This window comes from Neltuma alba, unplaced genomic scaffold (genome assembly GCF_004799145.2).
Source record: "Neltuma alba isolate B1F8T4 unplaced genomic scaffold, ASM479914v2 tig00011128_pilon, whole genome shotgun sequence".
Lineage (NCBI taxonomy): Eukaryota > Viridiplantae > Streptophyta > Magnoliopsida > Fabales > Fabaceae > Neltuma > Neltuma alba.
The window spans coordinates 183,420-195,293 of NW_021635864.1; the positions used below are offsets into that span (position 1 = coordinate 183,420).

The window sequence follows — 11,874 nt, forward strand, 5'->3', positions numbered from 1 at the left end:
TCAGATCTGCTGAGTTTAGGATGCTCGTCAAAGTAATGAATACCAAAACTGGATCCATAAAATATACCGATGTAACCTAGCTAGCATGTAGAGATAATTGCAAGACAACCCAATTCCTTTCTCATCCCGTATGAATGTAACTGTAAAATAGACATTTGACACATGTATCAACATACTTCTTCTAGACCTTTTTATAAGGTATTTGGAGGAGAAGTTTTTTATCCTTTTAATAAGAACTCATTTGGAATATTTAAAATTAGAAAAAAAAAGTCTCTTGCTAAAAATTTTATTGATAAGAATGACCTAAATTAAAATATTAGTACTTTGTAGGTACAAAATTTACATAATACTAATACTTTTTGTGTATAAAAATTTATCAGATCTTTCTTGTCAATAAAATTTTTAATAATATGCATTTAAAGGAGGGCAAGATTGAAAATTTCTTTCGTTTACATATAAATCAATGGTTGGCAAAAAAATATATACAAGTCAATGAGTTTTAAGGCTCCTCTTGATTCTAAATAATGCTTAGAGTGCTCTATGAAAAAAAGACGGAAGGAATAAATGCATCCGCTATAGAGCTGAAACTTAGAGTTATGTGTCACATGAATAGAAACAATTAATTAGAAGTTATCTTCTAACATATATTATTCTCCTCTGGTCCTATTTATAGGACAGAGAGAGAAAGACTTTTTTAGTCTTATTTATAAGTTACTTCATTAAATTTTTAGTGTAAATATACTATTTTGTCCTTCATTTATTATAGTGTAGATAGTTATCTCTTTAAAATGTGTATATATTAAATATGGGTAAAGTTGAAAACTTGTTATATTTTGATAGAGAGTTAATATATTTTAAGGTTTTTTTTGTCTGTATGAAATATGCCAGAAGTGTTTTATAAATAGGACTAGAGGAGTATATGATAAAAATCAGAAAACAATAGTCTTAATCAAGAACCCCACTCAGAGAGTGTATTAACTCTATCCTCCGCATCATCATTGTCAATCAAAATATTGAGAATAAACGACGTCACAGTATTATTCCCCTCAATTATGTGTGATAATGCTACAAAATGACTAATTTGCAATTATGTGGAATAGCGAGGACCATGTAAAATATTCCAACAGCAAAATGCTAAGGTACTTTGTACATTTAATGTTGAAACTGCAGCTAATAGTTGAATATATCTCCATAAAACCATTAAGAACCGATGTTCCTGTGATTCTATTTATTATTAAATCCTTCCGAACCATAGAAAGTTGTTCAATTTCAGCAACTGAAGTGATGTTTCAGTACATAACACAAAGAGGAAAGAAGCCTTCAACCTCAATTATGATCACTCAGGACTGAGGCAGCAACCCTTTTCAATGATTCAGCTGCCTTTCGTAGATCAGACTCTGAATGAGCTGCCGAAACGAACAGTTTAATTCCTAAGGGCAGACGACATTCATCCACCGTTGATCTTTTGGAAGCCACCACCAATACACCATCTTCCTCCAGAACCTGTGATTATTGTGCCGTTAGTTACAAGGCAAGTTAATCAATTGACAAGCTGTTTGAAATATCAAGAAAAATTTACTCACCCGCTTGGCAATATCTTCTAGCAGGCGCCGGTCTTTTTCGATGGAACCTGTTGACTTTTCTAGCCTCAAATGAATAATTGGTGATTCTGCATTATTTGTTGTTATCAAGCCGGGGATGTCTGATACTTCTGCGGTTGCCCAAAAATGCATTTTCAAATCAGAGAGAAGATCTTAGTTCTAAGTGGTAATGAAAAGAAATAAACACAAGTCACCAGCACTTCAAATGTTTTACAAAAGCCAAAATAGAACTATTTCATTGATGAATTGGGAATGAGACCAAAGCCCACCTTTCCCCAACAAAGCAATGTTATTCTTCAGCTCTGTAACCAGATTGGGATTTTGTTCGAGGATTTCAAGAGCTTTGGTTGCACCGCTTGCAAGATATGGAGGCAGAGAAGCGGAAAAGGCATAGCCAGCACCTGTCAATCGCTGCCAAGATTGAAAACATTATTACACATTAGTACTTTCGTAAATTCATTACAGTTAGGATTCCTGTCAGGTCCAGGAAAGTCAGTAAAATGAAATTAAAAAACATATCCTTGATTTCCACATTCGCTTTTTCTTTTCTCAGTTTATATGCATTCCAGAGGCCACACTTATCAATCGTAGATGGCGATTAGTATTATCACAGACACTTTCATACTTGGTGAATTTCAGTTCCAGCAATTCCAGCACAGAATCCTCCTTCTGTGGCCAGTGCATGTCCCATCGCAGCAGCTATGATATCTACCTTTTCAGCCTGCAGTACACGACCATAAATCAGAAATGGAAATGCATTTCTAAAGTATGTGAGTACTGCATGCATGCATACATCCATACATGCGTACAACATTCGTACATATATACATATATTAGACACACATTGGTTTCCACTACATACCTGAATTCCATAGTATTCGGTGAGACCTTTTCCAGATCTTCCTAGCACACCAAATGAGTTGCTCTCATCCAACAAAACACGGAAACTGTATTTCTCCTTCAATCTAATGATTTCATCCAAGGGAGCAATTTGGCCAGAATTCTGAAAATTTCATATAAGATAGACAGGCATTGGTCATGTAATCACAAAGTAAAAATGTGAGGCAAATTTTTACAGACGGACAGACAATATGATATGCACCTGGTAGATAGCTTCAACAACTATGTAACGCCTCATTTTCTTGTCTCGCTTATGTTTTTTAGCAACATTCTCAAGTGTTTGTCTCAACGAGTCCATGTCATTGTGCTTAAAATACACCACTGTGCTTTTAGAAAGACAAAGGCCATTCTGGATCCCCCAGTGGACTCCTTCATCCCTGTGAAAGATGGAAATGACTTGTATAGGGATCTTAAGTTTGAGATTTGATGTGAGTAACTTCCACAAGCATGTCAAGTTTCCGTTGAGGTCACGCAAGCCTCCAAGTGTAAGGTAGAATAGGCAAAGGTGAATGGAACCAGGAAGTTGATGGTCAAAGAATAGCTTATGTATACTTACACAACAATTATGTCTCCTCTTCTAGCGAAAGCAGGAATTGAACTGAACATGGTACAAAGTCCATAAGAGTACAGAATTGCATCAGTGGTTCCCAAAAATTTTGATATTTTGGCTTCAAAATCAAGGTGGACATCTGGAGCAAAGAAGAGTACCATCAATTGACAAGCATTTCTTGCGAAGAAATTAAACAGAAGAGGAACAAAGAAAGAAAGAAAATCAATCGAAGCATACAATCAAATCTTACCAAATGTTCCATAAAACCCGCGAGAACTAGAGGAACCAACACCATATTTTTCTATAGCGGCAGTACAGTTCTCCTGAAAGAGGACGTTACTAGTAAATATCACTGCTATACCTCAACCCGAAAGAACATTTATCAATGATATGAGTAGAATTTCCTCAGAACTTACAAGAAGCTTCTCATGACCTATCAATCCAAGATAGTTTGCCGAAGCAAAATTAACAATTTCTCTACCATTAATTATAGCATGCGGCCCAGCAGCACTGCATTAAACACAACTCATCAGTTGGATGACAAAAATAATGAAATATCTGTCCATTTTTCCTTTTGGTTGGATTCCACACTCTGCACAATGACCTACCTTGAAATTTGATGAATGTCCAAAACATCCAATAACCCCTTTATTCTGATATCTTTTAACTTAAAAGATCTTAAAGATCTCCCTTATTTTAAATTTGAACTTAAACCCCCCCGCAATTGTCTGATAACATGGGAGGTCGGAGTTATGAATCCAAGGAAAAAATTGGTCTTCTTTGTCTATATTCTTAACTGTGAAGTTGACCAGAAGAAAACAACAAACATGTAATTTCAGCCGCAGAAGAACGGTCAGCGAAGGAAACAAGAAGTAATGATTATAATGATTATAACTAACAAATCATCACCTATCCAGCACTGGCGGTTCATACAGCATCTCTTTGCTTATGGGAGGAAATAGAGGTTCTGGAACCCATTGGTCACATAGCTCATCTACTTCCTGCAGAAATAAGCACGCATTACAATGTTAAATTACAACATGGGGAAGCCCACATCTCAACAGAATTTCCTTCAATAAAAAACCTGCAGAAGAGACACAGATCCAACGAGGAAAATAGGGCTGTGAAACTAACCTTCGGTCTCAACTTCTGTTTTCGAGGTTTGGAACGTTTCCGGGAGAGCAATAAAAGGCCGACAAGCAGCAGAAGAACTTCAACAAACAAATTTGCTTCAACCAGATGGCAGGAATAAGGAAAACGCAAGTAAGTCAGTCATTGTGTCGTCTACCAAATCAAAAGGGATATTAACGTGAGGAATAAGGTTTTACCACCAACATAGGATCCACAAACTACAGCTCGTGCAGATAAAGCCATTGTCACCCATTCTAAAGCGACGTTAAGCATAGCTAATGCCATCGCAATCTCAGTATCTCACTCAGTTAACTAAGCAATTCTTTGTTTCCTGCTCGTATATGTTCCACTGTGTGTTATCAAACCTTAGAATAACAGACTGCCAAAATAACTCAAAAGAGAAGAAGAATCTTCATTTGTGTTGCTCGCACACTAGTTAAGGATTCAGAAGCAGAACTACGACAAATGAAACTTGGAAGAACTATCTGATAAAAGGGAAATAGTGGACAGATGAGATTATAGATAGCTAACGGTCGCAGCTTCCTGCATCAACACGAGTTACGCCAACCTCCAAATATCTGAACGTCAACCGAACAATTTACATTATGGATCCAGCAATGAGAAGCATGTTAAACTCATTTCCATATAAACCAACCCCCACTATTGTCACTGAAGGTGATTTTATCATGAAAAACAGAAGACAATATTTGGAATTATTGATAAAGGATTGGTAATTTTTTAATGGGTAGGATCTGTTATGCTTACCTTGATTTGCTATGGATCTTTATATGATGATTTAATCAACAATGAAGTGTTAGAAGCTCTGTTGCTAAGCATCTCGACTTCATTGCAACGGGAGAGAGAGAGACAACAAATTAAACACAGAAGACAGTGTTTGGAATTATTGATATTTTCTAAAGATACCTTGATAAGATATTTCAATCGGTCGTCATAATTGGGAATTTTCTTTAATGTGGAGGATCTGTTATCCTTATTTTGATTTGTTATGTATCTTAACTTGATATGATGATTTAGTATTCGCCAATAAAGTAATAGAACCTCTGTTGCTAAGTATCTTAACTTTTATTGAGGGAGACAACCTGCTCCTCTGACAACAAATTCCATTTTGGATCAGGTGAAGTTGGATAGTCACCATTTCATTAAAATAAAACGAGATTTTCAGAAGAAGAATGTGAAAGAGTTCTGGGCAACAAAATAGGTTTGGAGCAAAGTGAAATGAGTTAAAGGAAGTAAAAGAAGAGGATAGATTCAACGGGTTGCTTAACTTGAGGCGGAAGTTTGAGTTCCTTAATGAAGGACAGAAATCGGGAAGCAAAATGCAGAGGGAATTTGATTTTAATATGATGGAAGAGCAGGTGAAGAAGCTTGGGGAGGGTAGCTAGGACTAGAGCATACGGAGAAAGTAGGTTGTCCACGTGCAGGGGTCCGTGGGAGCAGGCGACTGTGAGGTATGATATTGCCCCCCGCCGCCACAAATCTGGGTGGAAAAAAAAAACTTGAATAATATTCATACGCACGCTTATATATCATATAAATGTTAGCGTATATATGCGTCTATATATAATATTATTAATATATTAAATAGAAATAAAATTACGAATATAAACTTTGTCAAATTATTGAAATATTTTTTAATAATTGAAAGTATTTTTCATTTGTATAGGGTGAAGCTAAGGTTTTTTTTTGTGCAAAGTAAGTTGATTAATTGTTTTTCCTTCAAATTAGTTATAATTTTATAGCTTATAATAGTAAATACTATCTTTGGTCTTAAATATAAAATTTATTTTGTATTACACTTACAAATTAAATCTCATATTTAAGACTGGATGTAGTATTAACAAATTCTGCCTCCGATTCTTAATATAAGACCATGTTTGACTTTTATTTTGGTTATATATATAAGACCCCAATCTATTTTGTCTCTCATATTTATACATTTTTTTTCAAAGTAATCCTTCTAACAATGATAGTTCTAGTCAATACTCTTGATTAGCAAGGATATTTTAGGAAAGACAACACATATTTAGGACAAATAACTAACTCAACTTACTTTCTTAATCCCTTCAAATTAGTCAACTGGCTCTTATAATTAAGACCGAAAGTAGTATAAGTTTTTGGATATAAATTTTCCTTTATTTACCATTTATTGTTTATTAGTAAGACAGTAGGCTAGAATGTAGACGGGTGTTTCCTGATGTAGATTATATCATGGAATTTCTTATTGGCTTGTAAGATTTGGAAATTATTGCTCAACCCTTTTAATAGATTTTTATTTTCTTTTGTTATGGTCAAGTTGCTATTGATTAAAATTCTACAAATACCTTCTTCCATAGAAAACTCCCTTTAATTCACCCTTAGAAAATATATTATATGAGGACCACTGAAGCTATAATTCATCACTCCTTGAGATGCGTCTAATTTTAAGACGAAAGAGTAAAATGCTTGTGATAAACGACAGAGATAACATTCAAAGTACTAATGAAATAACTCCGTTTTTTAACGAAGCAGAGTTACTACGTACGTTTGATGCAACACTGATCTCAGTAATTTGTGCGCTTCACCTACCACCTTCCACGGAACCATGTCATTACCACTCACCAATGAGTGAAAGACATTAAAATAATTATTTTCAAACAACAGGAGATATCACAAGGCCAGGAGTGTGATCCTCGTCTGTTCTTCCTGGCTGGAAAAGGAAAAACTTCCACCGCTGCAGTATGTACACATTTGGAAGCCAACTCAGCAGACAGCAATATCAGGATTCAAGCTCCGCCCATCACATCACATGCACCCTCATTTCCACGGACAGAAAGATAAACCAAATATAAAACGAACAGCAATGTCTTTTCTTTTTCTTCTTTTTTTGGAAAAGGGGGAAAAGCTTAGACATTAGCTACCCTTGGCCTTGATAATCAGCTTGAAAATCAATGCTTCGGTCTCAAACAGTATTTTTAAAATGAATTTATCAAGCCAACAAATAGGTCAATGGTATGAACAAACAAGAACATTAAACTAAAGAACAGGGGGGTATTGTTTGGCCTGCTGCCGCACCCTTCGTCTATATTCAGTAGGATCCTGCATATACAACATTGTTTATCACGGTGTGTTCGCCAGCAACATTAAAAATTTCAGGTGTGTACCCAAGGAAATGCAGAAGAACCTGGATGAAAAGCTGGTAACCATCAGTTTGAGCAGGATCAGCAGGGTTAGGTTGGTCCAGCAGATCCTGAATGCCCACGAGAATTTGCTTCACAGTAATGGCAGGTCTCCAACCCTAAGAAAAAGCAAATACGAGAATCAAAACAGATAATCCAAATTACAATAACAGAATCTGCACATAAAATAAATAGTAGACTTCTGCTCTTACACTGTCCTCATTAAGGATCGAGAGGCACACAGTTCCTGAAGGATAGACATTAGGATGGAAGAAGCCTGGAGGAAATTTGCACTTTGGTGGCTTACTGGGGTAATCCTCACTGAAGTTGAGAGTAAGGGGAAAGTAGCCTCCCTCCCAGTCAGTCTGCAACCAAAGGAATAAAGCATTTGCAGAAAATAACAATAACATAATAAATACCAGTCAGAATTGCAACAAGACTAGTCACCACAACATAAGAAATGGATTTACGCTATAGGAGCATTTCCAACAACATCCAGGGAAGACTTTGAGTATTTCATAACATATCACAGATCTTTTCAGTTAACCTTCACAATTAGGACAAGATTGTGAACATACCATCATTCACTATTTTGTCAATGGATCTAGCCATTTGAGAATGGCAACAGAAGGTAGCATTCTTCCCCTATTAAGAAGATATGGAAATTAGAAACAAAGATTGTCTTATGTCATGCCATAATGCTATACCAATTTATACAGCTTCACCTGCACGGGGGTGAGCACCAACCAGGGCCAAAGATGGGTAAAAGGGGCAGAAATCGGTATATATCACTTAACCAAGCATCTGGAGGAAAATAACTAAGTGGCAAACAATGTCCTGAATTTAGGGCGCACAACTGGCAAGATACTAATTTCCAACTGAATCCAGCATTGTCCATCCAATAATATAAACCGGCTGATAATGGATGCAATCCTCAATTCTCATCTCGTCATCGACTGGTTGAGCAAGAAATCCAAGACAATAAAATTATACCAAATTTTAAAAGCCTGGGAATTCAAAAATATGTTTGCGAAGTCTCGTCCAAATCTTCAAATTGGACCACATACTGATGCACTGCTCACTAAGTTATTTCACAATCCCACAATAACATTCATCATATTGGACAAGAAGTTACTTCAAAAACTAGAGTCAATTTAGTTACTTCGAAATCTTATACAAAAGATAGTCAATGTTTCAAAATTCATGAATCATAACTAACCCTGACTGTTCATTGAAAAAAAAAAAAACTAAAACTAAAACTTTAAGTGGCCAATTAAGTTCTATGCGCATTGGCCAATATAAGAAAAGTTTTATGCGCAGTTTTTGATTTAAGGACAGAAAAAAAGAGAATATGAGAAGAGCACTGACCCCAGCCTTGCCAGGGATAATGCAATGCCACACCATCAAATTCACAGAGCCATCTGCTCCAGTTTCTGGCTTCGCCACGAAACCCTAAAAAAGGGAAGAAAAACTTGGCGAGTGACTTCTATAGAAAGCTATACAAGGAGGCAAGTAGATGACAAGGCAGTGAAGATAGAAGACAAGAAGGAGGATGATAGTACGCACATGCGGGTGATTCTTACGCCAGGATTTTCGCTCCTCAGCTAGACGACCCCGCGAGATCCCGCCAGACATTTCCTTGTAGTCTGTCCTGCTCTCGACGCTTCGGTTTTCCAAAAATTTCAGTTCGGCATTAGCCAAGCCCACTGATGGTCCTTTGATGAATGATGAACCTCGTTGCCGTATGTATACTTGGGGGAAAAATTCCACGGCAGGAAAAAAAAATTTTGACCTTGCGACAAAAAATTTATTAAAGCAGCACTAAAAAATTAAAGAGAATTACATTCAAGTTCCACATAAGAAAAATAATCACTAAAAAGTCTCAAGTAACAACCTGAGCAGCCTATAATAACAAGTCTTACAGTGAGAATGACAACCTCTGGGATTTGTTTTTTAATTACTTGGGACCTCATTGTAATTCTCCCAAAAAATTAAGAATCATAAATCATTGGACCGTAAAAATTCTCAATTCCTCTAAAGGCGAAAAATGTGCATGCGTGTGTGAGTTGACTCTGATACCCTTAACTAAAACAAAAGGTCAAAAAAATAATCCACGTACAAACCAAAAACTTTTGGGCAAGTAAAATAAACGATAATTCAAACGCACGGGCTGCTTATCATAAAACAGAATTCTTTCAATTGGACGATGTACTTGATTTTTATATTTTTAAGTATATTTTGTTTTGATAGATGATGCTACTAAGCTCTTCAAGAGAAAATGAGGAATGAAAGAAAACTAGAGAGAAAAATAAAAAGAGAAATGAGTTTTCCTTTATTTGGATGATGAGAGAAAAGCGAGAGGACAGAAAAATAAGAGAGAAAATGAGGTATGGGACTCATGTTATTTTCTCTTTAACTTTTCTCTCCACGGACAGAGAGAAAATAAGAAGAAAACTCACATTTCTCGCATACCCTCCCTCTTATTATGTAAATAAATGCATATTTTGCCTTCAATGCAATTTCTTTAATTTTATTTGTGGCTACTTTATAATTTAGCAAAATTATCTCACAGCAGCCAAATTCCAAACTAACATATAAACTCTATTTTTTCACATTTCATGTAATACTCAGAATTCATACTAACTATACACACACATAAACATATATTTCTCCATCTCTTTCAACTTTTATAATATTTTTTTATTATTTAATAATAATTTTAAATAATATATCTTTTATTTATTTTCTTTTATTATATTTAATTTAAAAAATTATCCACACTTTATTTTTCTATTAAAAATGACATTTTTACTAAACTATTTGATTTTTAAATATAATAATATGATAATATATTTTATTAATTAATTTTATTTTAAATTATTTGATAATATTAATGTTCATATAATTTTTTATGGTAATATTTAATTTGGTTTTAAACATAATATATTGTGAGATAAAGGTATTTTAGTTATTCATATATTTATTTTTTCTCTCTCTCTATTTTTCGTCTTTTATCCAAACAATATGAGTAATAATATGTTCTCTTCAGTTTTTTCTTCTCTCCATTTTCTTTCCTCTTAACTTTTCTTCCCATCCAAACAGAACATGAGAGTGAGAAAGGACTTCCAATCCGATCAAGTCTTTAACTCGAGTGCTTTTTTCAAATCAAAACCATACCAATTAAATAGCTAATTTTTTTATTTATATGCTTTGTCCCTCGTTTTTTTCGAATAAAAACTGTACGAACTTTTTTTTTTGCATATTGTTTCCATTACCAATTAATTAATCTTTCGAAATTATCATTAGATGTTGATCACAATAAATCATGGATTCCAAAACGTGATGATGGTTCATGAGAATATATAGTTAATTTACAACACAAATAATCAATTTAAACCAATCGAACTGCCAATTTTGTCAATCATTTAATGATCGCTTTTGCATTGGTTTCTTTCAGGCAGGTTTATCCCAATATCTGAAGGTGACCATAACCATGAAGGGTTCACAAAAATTTCAATCCAACCAGTTGATTCGTTCTTTTTTTTTTAATGCATAATAAGTTTAAGTGAGTTGGATAAATAGCTCATTAATAAGATTCTTACATTAAAATATGAACTTACGATTTTATAAATTATGAGCTGACTCCTTAAGTCCTTATCAATTAAACTAGTGCTTATTCTTTATGCAATGAGATTCACATAATTAAAGAATAAAGAGCCGCTCACAACTCAGTAAAGTAGCATTGAACCCACAACGTTTCTAGGCAGCACAGGAAAAAAAAAAAAAAAAACTCCTGTGGAGAAATGCCACCACTTTAGCAAATATTCGCTTAAAAAAAATCGTTGTAAAATAATTGGTATCAATGGCTAGCACGCAAGCTTTACAGAGCAAACAGCGAAATCCTTGAAATTTTTTGGCTACAGGCAATTCCCCAGCTCTCATAATGAGAAACAGAAATCCCCTTATTCTACCCCGAAACAGCACACCAAAATATTACAAGCACTATCAACTACTCAGGCGTTAGGTGGCCTACACTTCAAGTTGCAAAACTAACCAGGAAAAAAATGTCTCAGTACATAACATGTGGATTGATGATGTCATTGTCGTTAAAACACTCAATTAAACTAGGTCCTAATTGATTTGTAATTTAGGATCAACCTAAGTCATTACTTCCAAGGAGCAAGTTATGAGTTTCTTTAAGTAAAAATTTAGGTGATAAAAAAAAAAGCAATAAATTGGACCAAAACTAAAATGCAAAATTCTAATTCTAAATGGAAAATGCAAATATCCTAAAATCTATATGAAAATTAAATTAAACTAAATACATGCAATGCAATTTTTGGGGGGGTTTTTTTTAGAAAACAAAATTAAAATGATAAATGAAGAAAATTAATTAGGAAGCAAAGAAAATTAACAAGTAAAAATAGAGAAGTTCTCTTCAGGTAAGGTAGAGGGGACAACTTAGGATTCGCATAGATTTAACCTTCATAACCTTAATCAGTTAATTAGACCAAAG

General features: G+C 34.6%; 2 protein-coding genes across 2 annotated transcripts; both read right to left on the reverse strand.

The window, feature by feature from the left end:
* Positions 1–972: 972 nt before the first annotated feature.
* Positions 973–4,788, reverse strand: LOC114761628 (long chain base biosynthesis protein 1). The gene is made up of 12 exons (XM_028951043.1): positions 4,380–4,788; positions 4,186–4,280; positions 3,961–4,052; positions 3,468–3,561; positions 3,302–3,374; positions 3,058–3,190; positions 2,704–2,878; positions 2,464–2,604; positions 2,227–2,322; positions 1,871–2,012; positions 1,584–1,711; positions 973–1,503 (listed from the first exon to the last, which is right to left on the reverse strand). The coding sequence occupies exons 1-12, from the start codon at positions 4,465–4,467 to the stop codon at positions 1,327–1,329; spliced, it is 1,434 nt and encodes a 477-aa protein (XP_028806876.1). The 5' UTR covers positions 4,468–4,788; the 3' UTR covers positions 973–1,326.
* A 1,854-nt stretch (positions 4,789–6,642) lies between these two features.
* LOC114761631 (SUMO-conjugating enzyme SCE1) lies at positions 6,643–9,077 on the reverse strand. Its single transcript, XM_028951047.1, has 5 exons — positions 8,925–9,077; positions 8,727–8,810; positions 7,571–7,723; positions 7,364–7,477; positions 6,643–7,278 (listed from the first exon to the last, which is right to left on the reverse strand). Exons 1-5 carry the CDS (start codon positions 8,991–8,993, stop codon positions 7,216–7,218), a joined length of 483 nt encoding a protein of 160 aa, XP_028806880.1. The 5' UTR covers positions 8,994–9,077; the 3' UTR covers positions 6,643–7,215.
* Between the last annotated feature and the right edge of the window lie 2,797 nt (positions 9,078–11,874).

What these genes read in the sequence shown, in the direction of transcription:
- LOC114761628 (XM_028951043.1), bottom strand. Translation starts at nt 4,467, where the DNA reads ATGGCATTAGCTATGCTTAACGTCGCTTTAGAATGGGTGACAATGGCT. An exon ending in GAACCGCCAGTGCTGGATAG is followed by an intron (nt 3,562 to 3,960) that starts GTGATGATTTGT and finishes TGTTTAATGCAG; the next exon opens with TGCTGCTGGGCCGCATGCTA. An exon ending in CCGAATACTATGGAATTCAG is followed by an intron (nt 2,323 to 2,463) that starts GTATGTAGTGGA and finishes CGTGTACTGCAG; the next exon opens with GCTGAAAAGGTAGATATCAT.
- LOC114761631 (XM_028951047.1), bottom strand. Translation starts at nt 8,993, where the DNA reads ATGTCTGGCGGGATCTCGCGGGGTCGTCTAGCTGAGGAGCGAAAATCC. An exon ending in TTATCCCTGGCAAGGCTGGG is followed by an intron (nt 7,724 to 8,726) that starts GTCAGTGCTCTT and finishes CTTTGGTTGCAG; the next exon opens with ACTGACTGGGAGGGAGGCTA. An exon ending in GTTACCAGCTTTTCATCCAG is followed by an intron (nt 7,279 to 7,363) that starts GTTCTTCTGCAT and finishes TTGTATATGCAG; the next exon opens with GATCCTACTGAATATAGACG.